Source organism: Fusarium solani (assembly GCF_023522795.1).
Source record: "Fusarium solani strain SB1 chromosome Unknown bctg00000009, whole genome shotgun sequence".
NCBI lineage: Eukaryota > Fungi > Ascomycota > Sordariomycetes > Hypocreales > Nectriaceae > Fusarium > Fusarium solani.
The window spans coordinates 2,764,442-2,783,608 of NW_027072144.1; the positions used below are offsets into that span (position 1 = coordinate 2,764,442).

Below are 19,167 nucleotides of genomic sequence, written 5' to 3' on the forward strand. Positions count from 1 at the left end.
TTCGCGCGAGACACTAGTTCCCAAGTCAATACTTGTCTTAAACCAGACCAAACAAGATGTGACTCGGTGCGGGCAGAGACTTGCAGGTATACAATCGCCAGCACAAAAACACGAAGACGTGAAAGCTGGCAGCTTACGTATGCTAGGTGTTAGATTTACTGTCAAGTTCATTGACTCGGAGGACGGGTCAGTCAATTAACAGCTTTCATACAGCATGCTTGGACCTCCTATCCGGCGTCATGGGCCCTACCACTTGCGCTCTCGCTCGCCTCAAGTGCCAATTGATCATACTTCTTGGTCAGATTCTCCACCGTCTCCATCTGCCAATCCTCATCCAGCTTCACAATCTTCACCGGAAACGCCGACCTAACATACTGCGGCACCAGCGGCTGGTCGTCCTCCCACGTCGTGTGTCGCCTCAGCGCATTCATGTCTCCGTCCGTCATGCGGTCCCGCATCAGCCGGCAGATAACGGACGAGACGTACACGTGCTGGCCTTGGTCGTAGAGGCCTTTGACAGCGAGGATAAGTGTTGCGCGTAGGATCTTGAGAGTTTCCACATCATCCAGGGATACTGAATCGCTATTCATGCTCTCGATGGTCATATTTGCTAGGATGGAGAGGAAGTAGGTCAGGAATGTGTCGGTGTGCTTGAAGCTGTGGCGGAGGTAGTAGAGACGAAGTACAGTTTCGAGACATCTCAAAGCGTACGCGACAGCTTGGGGGGATCGAGTCTCATCTTTGACTGCTCCAGGACCTGTTGATGGGCGCAACTCCGTTTCTTCTGGCACCATTTGGGCAACCTTGAAGAGCAGAACACAGTACTCCATGCTGCCTATATGTCAGCCTCAAGGACTGCGTAGTGTATTCTTATTATCTTTTGAAACTTACTGCATTATGAGTTGGCACGGTAGCACCGCCTTGTGTGACTTGATAGGTTCTGGGACAGCATCGTACCAGTCGTCGAGTTCCTTTCGGAAATGAGCCAGTTCGCTTGCTGTCAAACTCCGAGTCATATTTTGGCCCTCGGATATGATACAGGCAATGCCATTCGCAATACGACGTAGTTCCGTTTGAGCTCGATAGACATATCCAAAGTGCATTGGGAAGAGTGTCGAACTAGGGGGGTATCTCAACCAGAGTTCCCCGTACCACGAGGGTTCCTCGTCTAGGTCTGGCATAGGCGTCGCTGGAGGTTCTCTGATCAGGGGAGCTCTGAGGCAGTGGAAGCCCTGCATTCTGTCAGCCGTTCATCAGCCTTCCTCAGATTATGTACAACATGGAGTAAAAGGGCTCACGATTGCCAGCGATATAGGGCCCAGGCAGTAAATACACGGGCCGCCCTCTTTCTCCCTTTCTCTTGCTCCGGTGCAAAAAGCTTCAGGTCCTGCGCCAATTGAACCGACTGAAGCAGATACGATATGCCGACCTGATCCATCCCATTGATGGTATAGATGATATGCAACACCAATGCGGCGTGCAGAGTGGTGAGCTTGACCTTACCGCTCTCCAGCTCCCAAAGTCGTTTCGCCTCTTCGAGGAACCTGTAGCCCAGAGTCTCTGGTCTCCAAAGCTGGGCACGGTGGGTGACTCCACTATAACTATGCTGAGAGAGATTTAGCAGGTCTACGTGTTGTTGCGTTCTCGTAACCTACACACGCTTCGGCCAGGACAGCGTTGACGAGTAGAGGAGAGCAAAAGCGAGCATCGCCGTCTCTCATGGCCTGGAGGAAGATGTCTTTCTGAAAACAAGTGTAATTCGCATAGTCATGGAGGAAGTACGCTCGCAAGAGTGTTCGCAGCAACTCATCGTCTGACTCAACCGATGTCCACTTGGAAACTTGAATGCTTGGTATGTGAGGGTCAATCAGTTCTGCTGCGTGATACGGCGTCATGTAGATGGTCTCGGACGGGCTTGCCCAAGCCTCCGTTTGCTCTGCTGACTGCGGCAGAGCGTGAAACGTAGTTTGGAATACTGGTGAGCCGAGATACGGGCTACCCGGTGATAACAGAGCCGCTGGCATGGAAGTGGAATAAGGGAACTCGTAACGAAGTCGTGTCTCTGGCGCCCATGCCAGCTGTAGAAGAAGGTCGCCGTCTTTCACCTGCCGCATAGTTGTGGCAACGTCGGCGCCCTCGCGAAGTCTGCGGAGGATGCCATAGGACTCTCGCTCTGGCAGGCACCTCAGGAGGTGGTAGAGTTGTTCGTATGTGTTGGTCTTTTCTTGTATCTCATCATATTTGCGCTTCAGGCCATGCAGGTCTCGATCTGAAGCTTGGTAATGGCACTCGAGACCTCTGTTAATGCAAGCCCTGCATTTCGGACGTTCGCCACAGCACTGCGTGGGAGAGATGGGGAGTTAGCGGGCGGAACTTGTCAGATTTCCCAGAAGAAACATGGACCTGTCGACCTCCGCACGTACTTTGGCCTTTCGTTTCCGACACGGTTCGCAGGCGATCTTTGTCAGGTTGACTCGAGGAGGGAGATGGGATCGCAGAGATGGTCCGCGGTCGGAGCCAGAGCTAGTGCCCTCAGAATTCGAAACTGGAGCTGGTAAAAGTGTACGAAATCCGGGGACACCCGAAGGTAATCCGTTGTCGCCGAGAGATGGACTTGGAAGTGGACGAGAGGAGGACATTTGAGAGTTTGGCACCATTGAGAGCAGAAGGGCACGAGGTAGAAGCGGGGTACAATTCATGGAAGTGAACCAACTCGGGAATGACAAGGAGACAAAGAAACGTGATAAGCGGGGATTCGCCAATTCTATCATCCCACGAGTGCCCACAAGACTGCAACGCGTACCTCGCCCCACATTGACCACGTGATAGGCTTAGTACAAGGAGGGTACGAAAAGTTAGCTCAATGAAGCTATCACAGACAAAATCACATACAAATTATTTTGAACTGAACAATGGCCACGCTCTCAATTCCACAAGAGGCACAAGCCCTCAATGCCTATGACGACAAGAGCTTTATCAAGGAAAATCATAGTCATCAAATGCACCCTAATGACCCGACCCGGGTGGCTGTTTTTCCGGCCGAAAAGGGTCGCGGCACCAACTTTGAACCCTTCCACGTAGAGACACGCAACTTCCACATCAACATACCGCCGCCATCGCCGCTGCAGCTATTCCAGCTTTTCCTTCCTATTTCCCTTGTTGAGAGATGGGTCCAATACACTCAAAGCTGGCTCTCGTGGCTCAAGGAAAATGACGTTGTCGATAGCTGGAATCACCCGATGACGAAGAACGCCAGGCTGCGAGCTTGGCAAGGGACCTCTGTTGCAGAAGTATATGTATGGCTTGGAGTGCTAATTTATATAGGTTTACATAAGGAAAGGACCATTAAGAGCCATTGGAGTACTCCAAAGCCGGGGGAACAGCGCCCTTTACACTCAATCATCAAGTTCATGCCCTATTGGAAGTTTCAGATCCTTCACCGCCACCTTCGCCCTTTTGACTACACCAAGATCGACGAGACCGCGCCTCTTCCGAAGGTATTCCAAGCCTGTGACGAGTGGTCTGACCTCATACAAGCTGCGTCTACAAGGATCTTTACCCCGGGCTCTCATCTCGCTGTGGATGAGTGTATGATCCGCTTCACGGGCAGGTCTAATGAGACAACAGTCGTCAAAGGCAAGCCCATTCCTCAAGGCTTCAAGATCTGGGTTATCACACAGCACGGCTTCTTTATCCACTGGTTCTAGCACATCACGGGCGCACAATACGGCGCCGTTAGTGTTGAGCTTCCTCCCGCAAAGCGCCGCTGCACCCGCCGCACGCAAGGATCACAGGAGACACAGGGGAGCTCCTCAGACGAGCCTATCGCCTTGAACTCGACTCAAAGCGTCGTCGTGGCCCTAGCAAATACACTGCCAAAAGCGACATATCACGTCTTCGTCGATAACCTCTTCTCGTCGTCAGATCTCTTCCGCAGCCTCCGTATGCATGGCCACGGAGCCACAGGCACGGCTCGACCTAACAGCGGCATCAACGAGGAGCTTATTCACGATCTCAGAGGCGATAAAAGGCTTAATACGAGCTATAACTTTAACCAGGTCAAAGTAATCCCTACGCCTAATAATAAGGTATAACGCCAAGACACTTTCACACATAAATCTCTTACTAATTTATCTTCTCTTCATCTCACAAGGTCAACCAAGTCGCTTAGAAGGATAGCCGCCTCGTCCTCTTCTTCACGACCGTCTTTTCCGGCGAGGAGCGGGTCAAACGCCGCAGGAAGAAGCCCACCTCTAAGAAGCCCGAGGCCCGGCAGATACGCCGCTTCTTCGGCGATGAAGCCATCAAGGATATCTCTATCCCTACTATTGCCGCTGAGTATAATGATGAGATGAATCACGTGGATCGGGGCGACCAGTTGAGGTCATATTACGCCTATGATCATCCCTTGCGCCGCGGCCCTTGGCAGGCTCTTTGCTGGACCTTCCTGCTTGACGTTGCACTCGTCAATAGCTATGTTATTCAGTTACGGGGCCCGAAGCCAAGTTGGAAGCGATTCACGACTCAGAGAGAGTGGCGAGAGTGCATTTACAATGAGTTATTCAACACCTACGGCCAGGAAAGTCGGTCGCGGCAACGTTACAGAGCCGGCGACGAGCGTGACCTTCAAAGCCCTGATTTACAGCGTGTTCACATCAATCGAGAGGTCAATCATGTCAATCGCAAGGTAAACTCAGACTGCCTAGCTTGTAAGGGCTTTCGGCAGGGGCAGATAAGGTCAAAAGGTGAGAAAATAAGTCCCTTTGGGGAGCTCAGCGGCAACTGCCAAAGCCGGAAGCAGACTCGGTACGGCTGCCGCTTGTGCAATGTCGCGATTTGTAACAGCCAATATTGTTGGGACTTCTATCACCGTGTAATTTAGGTGTGGCATTAAGTACCTTTCATTTGATGCATTTTAATTGGCCCCAACCCCTCGTCGTGACCTGGTTGCAGTCTTGTGGGCACTCATGGGATAGCTTAAGTCCTGGAAATCACTCCCCTCCCTCCAGCCATGACAGAATCCACTTTTCACAATGTCCGAATTTGGTAAGAACCCCTTCGGGCAACCGCAACAGCGACCGGCCGGCTTTGACGCATTCGGATCAAACACCCGCAACTCTAACCGTACGATACCCTGCGAGCTTAGTCTCCCCTCACGTAGAGCAGCGACACTAATTTCGTCAGCAACTGACTTATCGTAGGACCCAGTGGTTGGATTTTCGGTTCCAGCACGCCATCGCCTACTGGATCTTTTGATGCCACACACGGATCATTCCCTGGAACCTCTGGCGGTAAGGTCCCTCTAATGCAGCTGTCGTACGGTTGTCCGAAGTCATCTGATGTCTATCTCGAGTAATGGTGAAAATACAGGAGCAAACTATAATGCAAAACACTCCCTTCCCATAGTTTGTGATACTAAGTCCCCCTCCTCTAGATTCTCTCAGTTCGCTTGGACCACGGTCGTCTAGCTCGGCACCCACGTTCCCACCTACAACAACTGGCACTAATTGGTTTGGGCGGCAGAGTAACACACCAGGGACGACTGCATTCAGCGGTTCTGGCGGAGGTAATGTCGCGAGTCCTTTCGGCCTGACCGGGTTTGGGGGCGGATCCTTTGGTTCAAGCGCCACAAAGACGGGCTTCGGCACAGGAACGAGCCCAGGTACGGCCAAGTTTGGCTCAAATGCTTGGACAGGATTCAGAACCCCAACCACCTCCATCTTCGGGGCTCCGAGCCAACCTTTTGGGAGTTCGGGTTGGGGGAGTCCTGCGACAGATACCTCGAAGCAGCCATTCTCTCCATTTGTGGAAGGTGAGCTGGGCAGCAGGCAGAAGAGTTCGTATCAAAATCTTTGTTTCCAAGGTCCATACAAGGACTTCTCCCAAGAAGAGCTGAGACTTGCAGATTATGCCCTTGGCCACCGCTATGGTGTTTCATTTGGGCTCGGCAGCTCAAGTTTTGGAACCGGCTTCGGTACGCCGATGCGAAGAAGCGCTTCTGGTCCACCTCAAAGTTTTGGAATGGGCTCTCAATCTGGTGCATTTGGCACAGACTTTGGAGCCATGGCAAGTGGTGCAACTGGCTTCGGATCTGCTACTGCTTCGCCCTTTGGACAGACTAAGGCCGACAGAACCTTCATCTGGGGTCAAAAAAATCAGGGTCCAAATCTGTCCGGGATCCAGCCGGACTATGTTGGAGGAGCAGGAAGCAGCCAAAGAACATTCAGAGCTTCTGGAAGCCCAGGAACTGGGTTTATTCAGAAACCACTTCCTAGTAGTGCTCTACAAACGAGTGGCACCTCATGGTCGAGCCCTTTCACCTTTGGACTCCAGGGTCAACAGCAAACACGAGGATTGACGTCCTCTGCTGAAGCTCAAAAGCCGAGCGCTGGCGGACTGTCTACAGGATTTACGTTTGTGACGACGAGTACGAGCCCTGCTCCTAATCCATTTGCTCTGAAGCCTACCGCAGTGCCCGCGGTTTCGGGGCCCCCAAGCCAAACATCCTGGTTTACTGAGAGGGGTGCGACTACTCAGGCAGGGCAGCAGGCAACACAATTCCCAAGTACGGGAATCTCGGTTGGCCAAGTTCAAGTTCCCCAATCATTTGGCCAGCAGAGTCAGTATGGACAGACCGGCATAGCTCGTTCTGAGGTTTTTGGAAGGCCCACTTTGACTTCTGGTGATGCTATGCTCATTCAACAACAACCACAAGCCGCTGGTTTCGCAGCCTCTCAGCCAGAACTGATCGCAAAAGTCGATGAAATTACTGCCTACGGAAGACCGTGGTTATTCTTGACTGCAGAGGAGAAACAGCAACTCCAGTACCGAGGTCCGTTGGCGGTCCGACAGGCAAGCAAGGGTAAACCTAGGAGCAGATCCGTTCCACCTGGATTTACTTTTAGGTACCCTGGGTTTGCATCTCGCCAAATCCTCTCAAAGGCTTCTGGGTCCGGGTTTCGGTACGGGTCATGTACTTCGTCAGACCAAGTCGAAGAAAGATCTCAGAGCTCCAGCTGGATGCGTCCCCCAAATCTAGGTCGTCAACCGATCGAGAGCCTGTCTACGAGCGGCTCTGGCCAACGTCTTACCAGCGAAGGCACGCCCTCAATCAGCAGCCATACAGAGGGTTCAAGCACAGTCGAGAAAACCCTGTAACAGGTCTCTAGGCAGCTAAAGACGCTTGAAATCAATAAAGGCCAAGACAAACATTTATTCTCAGGTTTGCCTAAGTGCAAGGGCCAAGGAAAGAACATCGACACGATGACACCCACTGGCGTTGTCGTTGACGAGAGACAACTGCAGCCACTTGACCCTGGTAGAGAAAGAGGGGCAAAGAGCGAAACCCTAGGCACTATAACCGAAGGCAACGAACGTGCTAGTAGTCCACCCGGCCCGGGTAGGCCCGTCGTTCGATTGAAGGACGAAACGGACGTGGATCAAAACATGGAGATAACAACACGGCGGCCGATTCCCGTCGGCGAGTACTGGATGCGACCTACAAAGGAAGACATTCTTGCTATGGACAAAGATAAGCGGAAGGGTGTGATAGGCTTGACTATTGGACGGGAGAACGTTGGTATCATTCGCTTTAAAGCTCCAGTTGATCTTACAGTCATTGACATTGAAAGTTTGCTCGGTGGTCTTGTCATACTTGAAAGTCGATCAGCAACGGTCTATCCCGACTCCGTTGGACTCAACCCTCCTATTGGTGAGGGCTTGAATGTTCCTGCCTCAATTTCCTTGGAACATTCGTGGCCTCGAAGAATGACGAAAGGAAGGAGTCCGTCAGAGGCGGAGACCAAGCGCCAGGTGGCGAGCCATATTGAGCGTCTTAAGAGCGTTGAAGGGACCACATTCGAGAGTTACAGCGAGGAAAACGGAACCTGGACTTTTTCAGTCAATCATTTCTCAACTTACAACCAAGTCACATACAATAGCTGAATTGCTTACCAATGATATATGATGTCACTTAAAGCAAATAAGAAATGTTCGGTCGAGTGCGCATGAAAACCTTCTCGTCGTCAATTTTCGAGGTCCAATGACAACCCATTCTGGAACATGTCTGGAGGAGGTTAAGCGTTTGGGTTTAGAAGTTTGTGAGTGCCGTCTCGCAATACTCGACAAGGGATAAAACAACCTGCTAATGTGTTGGCTTCACGAGGCAACTCTTTCGATGTAACAATGACAATGTAGTTGCCCGTTCTTGTCTCTAACCTAGGCGATCATACCCAAATTCCGCTGCCTTGCAGCGAATACGATAAATTCGCGCATTGCTTGGGGGGGCTGGGGGTCCCCCTCTCCCCCGGACCATATGTCAAGGGCAAAAGCTGCATAATCAGCTTGGTTAAGCAGATCTAGGTGACACGCCTTTACTCATTGCCTGGTCTCTGGAGAGGTTTGCAGGACCGGCCAGTCACGCACCGGTATCACTGTCATCTCTACAAGTCAGCACAGAGCTCCACAGCCTGCAAATGGAACATGAAGCAAATACAACGGAGGATCCCGGCTTTCTCTCACGAGGCGGAGTGGCTCGTGCATGCACACACTCTTTTTATGTCCAACAGATTTCATAGATAGTAATTCCGACCGAGTGTTATATTGTTCTCATTGATACTAAAAGAGTTTTCAATACTACCCCCTCTGTATTAATTACTCAGATTAGTTATAGGGAATGTATAATTTAAAATAGACAAGTAGTGCCCGAGTCGTGCTCTGAATTTCGCGAAATACATTAACGTACGTGATAAGCGAGTGTTACAAACAAGTGAGTGTTACACTATACTGTATAACCAAAAATGCTAAGATTTAGCTTTTTAAAAATTAACTATATAATTAAAAAAAAATCTAAGAAAAAGAATTTACTGTAATCTTTACACAGTAAAGTACTATACTAACTTTTATAAAATTCTACTTAATTTATTTAGGCTTATATTTACAAATACACAGTGTAAATAGGTTTTCTTTATACTAGCCATTAAAGAAATTATGTAAAATCTGGGAAAAATATATTTTATAGATTCAGTTATAATCTATGTTATATTAAAATTTCTTTCATTTTAGGCATGGTTTAAATTTAGAAGGGTTTATTTTAGTCGAGTGTAAGCCAGTATAAATTTTCAATGTAACACTCACTTGTTTGTAACACTCGCTTATCACGTACGTTACAGATAATAAAAGCAGGCGAAGCACAATGCAACCAGCTCCCGGTTTTGATGCCATGTCAAGTGTTGATGCCGATTTGCTTTTTTTTAAGAAACATGGATTCGGCGCGATTCGTGCTTCTTAACCTTGGGAACGACAATGCTGAGGATACCGTCTTGGAACTTCGCGCTGACGCTATCCTGATCCACCATAGAGGGAAAGCTAAAGGTGCGAGAAAACTCCCCGACGCTACGCTCAGCGAGCCAGTACTTCGTCTTGTCATCTTCTTATCGGTCTCCTCCGTGCGTTGAGCGGGCTGCGATGTATCGGGCTCCCCGTCATCACCTACGATGGCACCGCGCATAGCGGTGCCTTCGATAAACCCCGCAGGAGGGTTGCCAGAAGTATAGGTCCGTTCCGATTTTCCACGGATGACCATTGTCTGAGGCTCAGTGAACTCAATGTGAACCGCCTTTTTGTCCATGCCAGGGAGCTCGCCATGGAGTTCGTAGGCTTGACTGGTCTCGCAGATATCAAACTTAGGCTGCCAACGGCGCAATGAGGTATCTCGACCGCTCTGGCCCTGCCGAGTATAGCTGTCGTAGTCGTCAAGAAGCCGGAACAGGGGAGTAAAGGAGGAGTCAGAGTTGTAGAAATGGCGAGGGAAAAGAGCCATTGTGCGTGAGGTTGGCGGTGGGCTTTAGAAAGACGCGTTTGTTGATAAATAGTTGACCTGCAAGGGTGCTCGTCTGTCTGCAAACAGTTGATCTGCAAGAGAACATGACATGAAAGTGGTTGTTCGGGTTCTCTGTCAAGAACTCTAGGACTGGGGGATGGAAACCATCGCTTTATACCTGTGGAAGCAGAACGTGGGGATGATGGCCTTGCAAAAGATGGCTGGCAATCCTGAAGCACATCTCCGCTCAGGGCTTCTTTGCAGGCGAATGGAAGAGCTGCGAACTGTGTGATGTGATGCTCGGTGTCATAGTGACGCGTGCCCCAAACTTACTTGAGGGGTTCTGTGTTTCGGCCCTCACCCAGCGACTGGAGTACTAGAGTCGAGAGAGCGCGAGGAGACGATGACAAAGCACCACAAAACTCAATTTTGCATGGAGAGAGGTATGCGTACTTGCGATCATCCTTGGCGCCATAAAATGGTTCGACATCGCGTTGTCATTTGATAATTTCCTCGATTCCGCGAGCCTGGGTTCTACGTTCTGAGGATTGCGCTTACAAGCGGCCCAATCTTGGCCGTTTTAGTCAATTGCCAGCGCCGATGGCGCTGACCATGTACTCTGCTGGTTTCACATCATGTGGACATGTGGGGCTTCCGTTGGAGTCGAAGTACGGGATTAGATTATGATTGTTATTGCCGAGGGCTTTGCGAGAGACGAGGCGGCCGCCAGACTTCAGGAGAGAAAGCTCATCAAGGTGCTCAGATAGGACGATTGAAGGCTGGTGCATGGTGCAATGAGAGCCTGGCCGTTGTCCTCGAGCTTCGGACGGAACCGGACGATATCAAGGAAACGCGGGAGCCAAGGCCAGAGAATAACCCCCAAATCACTAGTGAAATAAGGCGCGGGGAAGCATCAAGGCTTCGTCAATCTAGCAACCTAGGTCCACGGTGGACATCATAACATGTTGCCTTGGTGTTTGGCTCCCGAAAGATTACGAGTTCGTGTATGGCTGCGGTTCTGACTCGTTCACGAGGACCAATCAATTTTCCCTTCATATGCTACTTGTAAGTTTTCTGACCCATCCAAGTGATATTTGTGCTAGGTTCAGAGCATCAGCCTCGGCCCTCCGCAATTTCTCGGGGCCGTTAAAGTTCTAGATTCCGGTGTTAACCACCCCGCGTGATACACCCTTACCAGCTATTGCACGATGTAGTGAGGTCAATGGTAACGTTAAAACCCCGCATCGCATACTTCAATGGGCCTTGTCGCAGTCATGATCTGATCCGGAAACTCTATTTCTGCACGGTTTAACCTTGCTGAGGGAGTTGGAGCTGGTGTGTCGCAAGCCATGATCTGATTTAATAACAAGCCCATTTCTTCATAACTTTAACGAGTCGAAGGGGTCAGTCTGTCGAGTCACTACTACTCATGATCTGATCTATTAACTGGCGTATTCCCACGTGAGCAGAGGGACATGAATTGTATTTATTGCAAATGAACACCACTTTCTAGTGGCGTGAATAAATGAACCTCAGCCGACTCGTCACTATAGGTTTACAGACCAACCTGCAATGGCTTCATCTCGAAGAGGACTACTTGTGATCGGAGCTGGCGGCATGGGCCTCGCCATTGCCCGACGTCTTGGGGCAGGGCAGCTCGTGATTCTTGCCGATTCCTCGCAGAAAGTTCTCGATTCCGCTGCATCCTCACTCCAAGATGATGGGCACGAAGTTGAAACTCAAATCGTTGACGTGTCAAGCCACGAATCTGTCGAAAACCTCTCCAAGGTCGCTTCTGGGGCGGCTAGGCTAAACACAGTAATCAACACCGCTGGTATTTCCCCTGGAATGGGTACCGCTCGAAGGATCTTCGAGGTGAATTTGCTCGGAACAGCGAATGTCATTGATGCCTTCCTTGAGGTTATGCCTCCTGGTTCCTCGTTGACATCCATTGCGAGCATAGCTGGCCATTTGGTCCAGAAGGCGGTTAGTCCCGAGCTAGAGAAGCATCTGGCGACATCCCCAAGAGAACAACTACTAGGTCACGATGCTGCTGATCTGGAGGGCTCACCTGAGCTGGCATACGGCATTGCCAAGTGGGGAATCATCGTTCGCATGCAGGCTGCAGTTCGACAAGGACAAAAGAAAGGAGTGAGACTAAACACAATCAGTCCGGGCGTGATTATGACGACAATGATACGAAAGGAGCTAGAATCAGAGTTGGGAGATCGGATAAAGAAGATGATTCCGGAGACCCCAATCCCCAGAGCCGGCTGCGCGGATGAGATTGCAAGTCTTGTGGCTTTCTTGTCAGGCCCAGATGCAGCCTTTATTAACGGCGCAGACTTTGTCATCGACGGTGGTGCTACTGCAGCGTCTCGATTCAGCGATCCAATCCTTGAGTTGGTTTAGCAGAACAAGATATGCAGACGATGAGGTATCTCGAGGGGTTGTTATTGAGCTATAATGTTAGTTATGCTGGAACATGTATTATCAACACAAAACCGGAGGCTGTACTCAGCTTAATTGACCATCTTACCATTCTAAGTACCCTAGTCGGCGTCCCCAGGAAGGGTAATTGCTACCACTTGGGCCACGCCCCAACTTATCCCATCGGCTGTCATAAACCTCCATTCCGTATGTCGCATATCCAGAGTGTGTCGCATAACATTCGTGTGACCGGATGTAACTATCCGGTTTCACATCTGGCCTGTCGCATAATCCTAACGACATGAACTTAAATAGCTGTGCCCGAACACATGGCTGTTCGATTTCTTTTGTTCTTTAGATAATTCTCATCAATCGACTGGTGCCACCAATGATCCCTGCGGAACCAATTGTCCGACAACGAGGCTATGATCCGATATACCGGAAGGAATAAGCAAGTTACGTACGTCTCCAATAAGCCTATCGACACAGACTTCAAGGTGTGGATAGCTGCCCAGCTAGGCCTCTTCATGAGGTGGATATGGCACCAGCCCGGCGCAAGATACGGCCCTGTTGGCGTTCAGAAGAAGCCGGCATCACAAAGGAAGAATAGCAACGGAAAAGACAAGGCTCCTAGCAAGGCTGATAAGGCTGACGAGGTTGAGGAAGTTATCTACGTGGCTACGGAAGCCGGGGCTAAGATCATAGCTCTCAACTCGACTCAAAGCGTCGTTATTGCCCTTATTAACCTACTGCTGATATTGATATATCACGTCTTCGTGGATAACCTCTTCTCGTCGCCGGACCTCTTCCGCTCCCTTCGCCAACACGGCCACGGTGCAACCGGCACAGCCCGACCTCGCTGTGGAATCTACAAAGGTCTTGTAGAGGCCAAAAAGGGCGATCAGGCAGGGAAGTCAGGCTTCCAATTCAATGAGATCAAGGTCATCCCAACGGCTGATAATCAGGTAAGACAATTTGATCTTCTTCTTATCTATCTGCTGACTAGTCTTCTTCTTCCCTAGGTCAACCAAATCGCGTGGAATGATAATGCCCTCGTATGGTTCCTTTCAACCGTCTTCACCGGCGATGAGACGACTGAGCGTTGGAGGAAGAGACCGTTAACGAAGACCCCAACGGCACGGCCAATACAGCGCTTTTTTTGTAGTGAGCCAGTCAAGCTTGTATCGATCCCTACAATCGCTGCTTCTTACAACGACGAAATGAATCATGTTGACCGGGGCGACCAAAGAAGGTCATACCTTGGCTATGATCATCCTATCCGCCGGGGCGCTTGGCAGGCTATTGCTTGGACTTTCTTATTAGATGTGGTCCTTGTGAATAGCTTCCTCTTACAGCTACACGACCATCCGGCTTGGAGCCGTTATACGAACCAGAAGAAGTGGAGGGAATGCCTATACAACGAGGTCTTTAAAGCCTTCCATCCGCAAAGTCAATCGAGGCAGCTTTTTCGAGCTGGGGACGAATTTACGCCTGTTGCACAGCATAAGCAGGTCCGAAGAGGGAAAAAGTTCGAACTGCCACGCTTGTCAGGGGCTTCAATTAGGGCAGCCAAGGTCAAGAAGCTCAAGGAGGCCGTTGGCGCCCGTCAGTGGTAATAAATGGAGGCGCCAGACAATTTGGGGATGTTGACCAGTGTAATGCAGCAATTTGTAACTCGAGAGGTTGCTGGTACTTCTATCATAGGCTAAAATAGGTGGGGGGCTAGGTACCTTTGATCCAATGCATTTTTATTGGTTGGCCCCCCCCCCGCCGTGACCCGACCGGAGCTCCTGTCAAGCTCCGGAGACCTTCGCTTACTGTTGGAGGCAAGGATCACGATGAGAGTGAACGACCACAACTAGCGTCAGGCAACAGCCTGCTGTCTATGAATCGGCAGACTAAACACGGGTATAAGAGACCGACTCTCGTCGCTCCTTTAGATAAGAAATCACACGCTCCTTTTGATCCTCAATCTACACTGATCTTTTGTTCGATGTCTGCATTCATGTATCGGTGCTAGGTTGACAGTTGATCAAAAACCTTGTTGCTGCTTGGGCGTGCCGTTCCTGTACCGGTAGAATACTACCTAGCTTCAGCCTCTGCCACCACTTAATTGCAAGAATCGTTTGACCCGACTTCACTTTGACCGAGATTCGTACTCACGGCATTAGCGTCTCTAGGTGGAAACAGTTACTTTCACAGGTCGCAATTTTGGTCTAGACTAGTAGGAAGGGGACTGACGATGGTTTCAAATATCACCAACAGGAAATATCTATCTAAAAGGAATAAAGCCATGACATGTTCGAAGAGCCTCAATATTCCGCAATATAACAAGGTATTTCAATCATGAAAAAAGTGAAACATATCCTGCAAAATCATGCGCCATATGCTGTGCGCTTGAACCTCCTCCATCCAGGTATCCAAGGATTCTCGCTCGGTGTTAGAGGAGGGATATAGTACGTGATGGGATGCCTAACACTCTCGCCTTCTCGGTCCAGTCTTTCAGTAGCATATGCAGAAGGAAAACCAATCCTAGACTTTCCACCACCGGCAAAGAAAATCATCTTCTCGCGGTCATGCCTCTCATATAAGGCGTCAAAGTGTAGCTTCGTCAAATTTGCCGTCTTGCTGGTACAGTGATCGAGAATTGGCCGAAATGTTCCTGTACTTAGAATCATACTCTCCAGGGACAGCTCGCGGACTCTTGTCCGCTTAACAAAGTCAAGTAAGTCCATCTCCCTAGCAGAGATCCCGCAAAGTCTGCAATGCTGTAGGATGGGCAACCTGTCCATCTCGACTACGCGCTGTAGAATGTTTTCGCAACAGAAGCGACCGATCAAGTCCGAATAACCTGTCGGGATCCGGAGATAATCTATTTCCAGATTCTCAAGTCGGTTACACAGCCGGAGGAGTCTTGAAAGACCGACAAAGTTGTTTTCATCTTCAGCTTCTGCTTGTACCTCGGCTGCATCCCGCCTCGGGGGTTGCCCCTCGTCATGCTCATCCTCGTGTGTGTCTTTGTGAAACCTGAAAACTCGAGTGGAGATGCTTATTGATAGTGACCTTAAAGTTGCAAAGGACTCGGCAAACCCGGAATCATTCCAGTCGATGACGTTGAGTTGCTCGCAGGCCAGGCTGCAGTGCTGCATATCCGGTTCGTTGAAGACGTTGAGGCTCTCGATTCGCAAGGTACTTGCAGCCAATGCACGTAAAGCCGTGTCAAATGTGTAGATTGTGCAGAGCCACATACTCTTCCGCAAGGGCATCAAATGTCTTGCATCGGCAGGTAAAGGTGTTTCTTTGTCGTTACGGGCGATGGCTACCCTCAGCGTGAGCGACGGAAGACTTCCATTCTTGCTGTATTTTGCAAGCCCGTTAAACGCTTGGCCAAGTAGATTTATTTCCTGCCTCATCCTTATTTCCTCCTTTTGCCCATCGCTTCGCGTTCTCGGTTTCCTTCGTGTTTTAGATTCGTTGGCAATACCTATGAGGTATAGTTCCTGGACTAGAGATCGAAGACCCCCGGCCTGAATACCCTGAGCGAATATCCGTAGAGCATCGGCTGTAACGTCGACGTGTTTGGAACGAAAGAAAGTCTTGAAATGATACTGAGAGGATTTCAGGGCAAGAGATTTGCAGCTTAGGCGGAGATTGCAAATATCGTCCAGGTCTAGCAGATTGACAAAGCATTCGACAACGAGTTCTGGGCAGCTTTCCAGATCTAATGGCATGTTGCAAATGCACATCAAGCTGGGGTGAGTGAGATAATGGCGGTCGGGTCCTCTTGGTCCTTGAGCTGAGCATGTGGACCAGGTTAAAAAGAAGCAAGGTCTGCACGTGATGTCAGCGGCTGCACGCCATGTCTCGACTTCGGCGCCCCTGCAAATTCACACCGCACGCCAAGCCGGCAAAACGGCATGGCCTTGACGCTTAGCGGATACAGTTCAAGAGCAAGTTCGGCGAATCGGTGAAGAGTGGCTGGAAGGAAAGCGTAGCGACACGGGCACAGGGGCGTCGCGATTGACGTAGATCCAGAACCTTATCCCACCGAAACAAGTTGTGGGCCCTTAACTCTATTCCCCAATCAGGGGGGTCTCATACGTTCACAGCCGGCTTTACCTCAGCAGGCTCAGACCCACTCACTAAGCGCACAGACGTACCGATCACGTGCTTCTGTGAGAGGGCCTGAGTGGTTTCCGACGCGTTTTGGTGTGAGTGCGACTGAATTCATTCCATCGACGCGTCCCCGCCACCCCGCACCATCGCTAGCTTGTCCAGGCGAATGCCACAGGCATTTCCATTAGACCGTGGGCAAAAATACGACACAGGACGATTCTTCAACATCGAAGCGCACGATGCATGAACCCGCCACATCATTGTCATCCCTCAGCTCGATAGGCAGCCCGCAATCTATCAGCAGTCCGTCATCTCCTCCGCCATCTCCATCGCAGCGCAATACGGATGCACGAAAACAGAAGCGAGATAGCACCGAGAAGCTTGATCTGATATGGAAATACATACGTGACGACTTGAACTGGTCGATTGGCGACTTTGTTCGAGCTCTGGCAACCTCTGAGGGCCAGCGGAATACTCAGAGGAGGACTGCATTTGCCAAAGCAACGTTCCAAGATGCTACAGTCCTGGATGCATACGTGGGCCGGTCTGAGAATAGGGTTGTAGCATCCTCTCGAGGTTACTTGATCCAGTACCTAAACATCGGTGCTATGGAGCTGCGGCAGGAGATTGAGCAACTTGGCAAGATAACGCCATTTCTCTATGCTCAGGGTCAAGAGGTGGTTGATTTTGAGCGACTGGACAGCAATCAGATCATCGAGGCCGCTGAGCAGAAGTGCCCACTGCTTATGCAGACTCTGCGGAGTGTTTTGAGGCCACATAACCACCTCAGGAGAGGCTATGAGGGCCATGAAGATAACGGATATCTCATTAACGTCCTGGCAGTAATATGTAGATCGCACCAGCGGAATCGATCGTCGGGTTTCCAGATACAACTGAGCGTATATCTCCACTCCAAAGGCGTTAAAAGACGGCAGTTAGAAGCCCTACAACGACTCGGGCTTTGCTGCTCTTATCACAAGACATTGCAGGTGATCAAGAGGCAGTCAGAGCACGCTGCGAAAGCAGTAGCTGCAAAAGGGCAACAACCAACTGTCGTTACTGCATACGATAATTTCGAGCAGATGGAGCACGTCAAAGAACAACGTGTTGATAATCAGGGCTCGTTCCATTCAGTCACGACTGGACTGCTTATCCAAGGCATTGAGATGCCGGAAGGAGGCCTGATGCAAAGCATGCTGAATCCAGCAGCAAGGCTGCAACTGGAGGATATATTCTTATCCCCAGGGAATCAAAGAGATACCATTGAAGTAGAGGTGAGATTCATTTCCATATCATCCATCCACCTTACGGTTAGCTGATCTTGTAAAGAGGTAGATATCCCGTCATTTCGTGTACGAGTCAATCAGGGCTGCTTTTTCGGACTGCATGTCAATGCCACCGCAACATCCTATGCCGGTGATAGATATCCTACCACGACGGAAGACGGCTCACCTATCGCTTGGTCCTATCCCATACGACGAGAGCACGAATGCAGGCAATCTGGATGTATTATCCAATATCTTCCGGGAGCAATACCAGTTGCCGGATGAGGCATTCAAGGAGCGGTTACTTCTCGTATACGGTGACCAGAAGACAACCCAGCGCATCCGCATGATCAAGAGTCGCCGATCTAGGGCCGCCCAAGCAGTTGATAGCTTAAGATGGGTATTGCCTGTGCCAGCTCTCTTTCACGTGAGAATGAACTACCTGTATATGCTAAGCCGGACGCATTTCGGCGCAGCAGGTGATGGCAGCAAGGCCACACTCTATGACGCTATGAACTTCTGGGTTCGCAAAGGAATCCAGTCGAAGAAGGCCGACTTCTACGCTCTTGAACAGCTCGTTATCCACAGCTTTCAGGCCAGGATCTGTGCTCTTATGTGGTCTAGACTCGGTATTCTGGGTCTAGGTGATACAGAGTTGGATATCGCCCGCATTTTGCAGTCATACGGCCCGAACGAACTCAGCCAACTCATTGAGAGCATCGTACAGTCTTACGACGTCGACTGTCGATACACGAAGAATCCCGAGCTTAGAAACCACATCTTGTTCTTACAACATACCCAAAATTACCTGGTTATGAAGCATGCCATCAAGCACGCCGATCTTGGTCTCCTCCATCGAGGTATTGCCCGCAGTTGTGTTTATTTCCATGCATCGGGACAGCACAAATACGCGTTTGAGATGCTCTATCTTAAGCGTCTTATTTCAACCACGGCCGCAGCGCCTGAACTACAGAGAGCCATCTTGGCAAACGGTCTAGTGAATACCACTGGCGTTGACGACGGTTGGTTTGAGACCGATAGATTGGTTGAGTTCCATAATGGCAAGCTGAAGACTATATTGAGGAACCGCCGCGGCTCAGCCATTACCGTCAAATATCTCATGGAGAACTGTGCTCTAAACACAGACTTCTTCAAGTCAGTGGAAGAGAATACGGAGTCGCTCCTTGGCATGAGTCATAACGGGAACCATCCCGAGAAGAAGGCAACCAAAGATCTCAGAATGATGGCAGAAGTACTCGTTGGGAGTGGATCTATCACTGGCACTCAGCGCCGCCCAGTCACACATGAAGCGATCGATCTCTTTGATGCTGCGATCTCGAAACTAGCCGGAGGAGGTCTATGCAAATTCAATAGGAAGGAGTGCTTAGATCGACTGGATCTCACCGCAGATGACCTCAACGCAGAAGAAGAGGATGCTGGAGACGAGATAGGTGAGTTCTTCACCGTCGATGCGGAAGACGAGGTAACGGGCTAAGCCCTGCGGGACAAGGCACTGCCTTGTCCTCTTGCTAGTCT

General features: G+C 50.2%; 6 protein-coding genes across 6 annotated transcripts; 3 read left to right on the plus strand and 3 right to left on the minus strand.

Moving 5' to 3' along the window:
• Window positions 1-227: 227 nt before the first annotated feature.
• MRS44_013906 (uncharacterized protein) lies at window positions 228-2,657 on the minus strand (the record flags this gene model as incomplete). The annotated part of the gene is made up of 5 exons (XM_065617345.1): window positions 228-831; window positions 892-1,239; window positions 1,299-1,606; window positions 1,656-2,288; window positions 2,424-2,657. 5 exons carry the CDS (start codon window positions 2,655-2,657, stop codon window positions 228-230), a joined length of 2,127 nt encoding a protein of 708 aa, XP_065473417.1.
• Window positions 2,658-9,251: 6,594 nt separating this feature from the next.
• On the minus strand, window positions 9,252-10,608 carry MRS44_013907 (uncharacterized protein; the record flags this gene model as incomplete). The annotated part of the gene is made up of 5 exons (XM_065617346.1): window positions 9,252-9,344; window positions 9,398-9,842; window positions 9,999-10,104; window positions 10,154-10,196; window positions 10,432-10,608. The coding sequence occupies 5 exons, from the start codon at window positions 10,606-10,608 to the stop codon at window positions 9,252-9,254; spliced, it is 864 nt and encodes a 287-aa protein (XP_065473418.1).
• A 784-nt stretch (window positions 10,609-11,392) lies between these two features.
• Window positions 11,393-12,232, plus strand: MRS44_013908 (uncharacterized protein; the record flags this gene model as incomplete). Its single annotated transcript, XM_065617347.1, has 1 exon — window positions 11,393-12,232. The coding sequence occupies one exon, from the start codon at window positions 11,393-11,395 to the stop codon at window positions 12,230-12,232; it is 840 nt and encodes a 279-aa protein (XP_065473419.1).
• A 443-nt stretch (window positions 12,233-12,675) lies between these two features.
• On the plus strand, window positions 12,676-13,866 carry MRS44_013909 (uncharacterized protein; the record flags this gene model as incomplete). Its single annotated transcript, XM_065617348.1, has 2 exons — window positions 12,676-13,215; window positions 13,273-13,866. 2 exons carry the CDS (start codon window positions 12,676-12,678, stop codon window positions 13,864-13,866), a joined length of 1,134 nt encoding a protein of 377 aa, XP_065473420.1.
• Window positions 13,867-14,625: 759 nt separating this feature from the next.
• On the minus strand, window positions 14,626-15,981 carry MRS44_013910 (uncharacterized protein; the record flags this gene model as incomplete). The annotated part of the gene is made up of 1 exon (XM_065617349.1): window positions 14,626-15,981. The coding sequence occupies one exon, from the start codon at window positions 15,979-15,981 to the stop codon at window positions 14,626-14,628; it is 1,356 nt and encodes a 451-aa protein (XP_065473421.1).
• A 624-nt stretch (window positions 15,982-16,605) lies between these two features.
• Window positions 16,606-19,126, plus strand: MRS44_013911 (uncharacterized protein; the record flags this gene model as incomplete). Its single annotated transcript, XM_065617350.1, has 3 exons — window positions 16,606-17,208; window positions 17,356-17,640; window positions 17,702-19,126. The coding sequence occupies 3 exons, from the start codon at window positions 16,606-16,608 to the stop codon at window positions 19,124-19,126; spliced, it is 2,313 nt and encodes a 770-aa protein (XP_065473422.1).
• Between the last annotated feature and the right edge of the window lie 41 nt (window positions 19,127-19,167).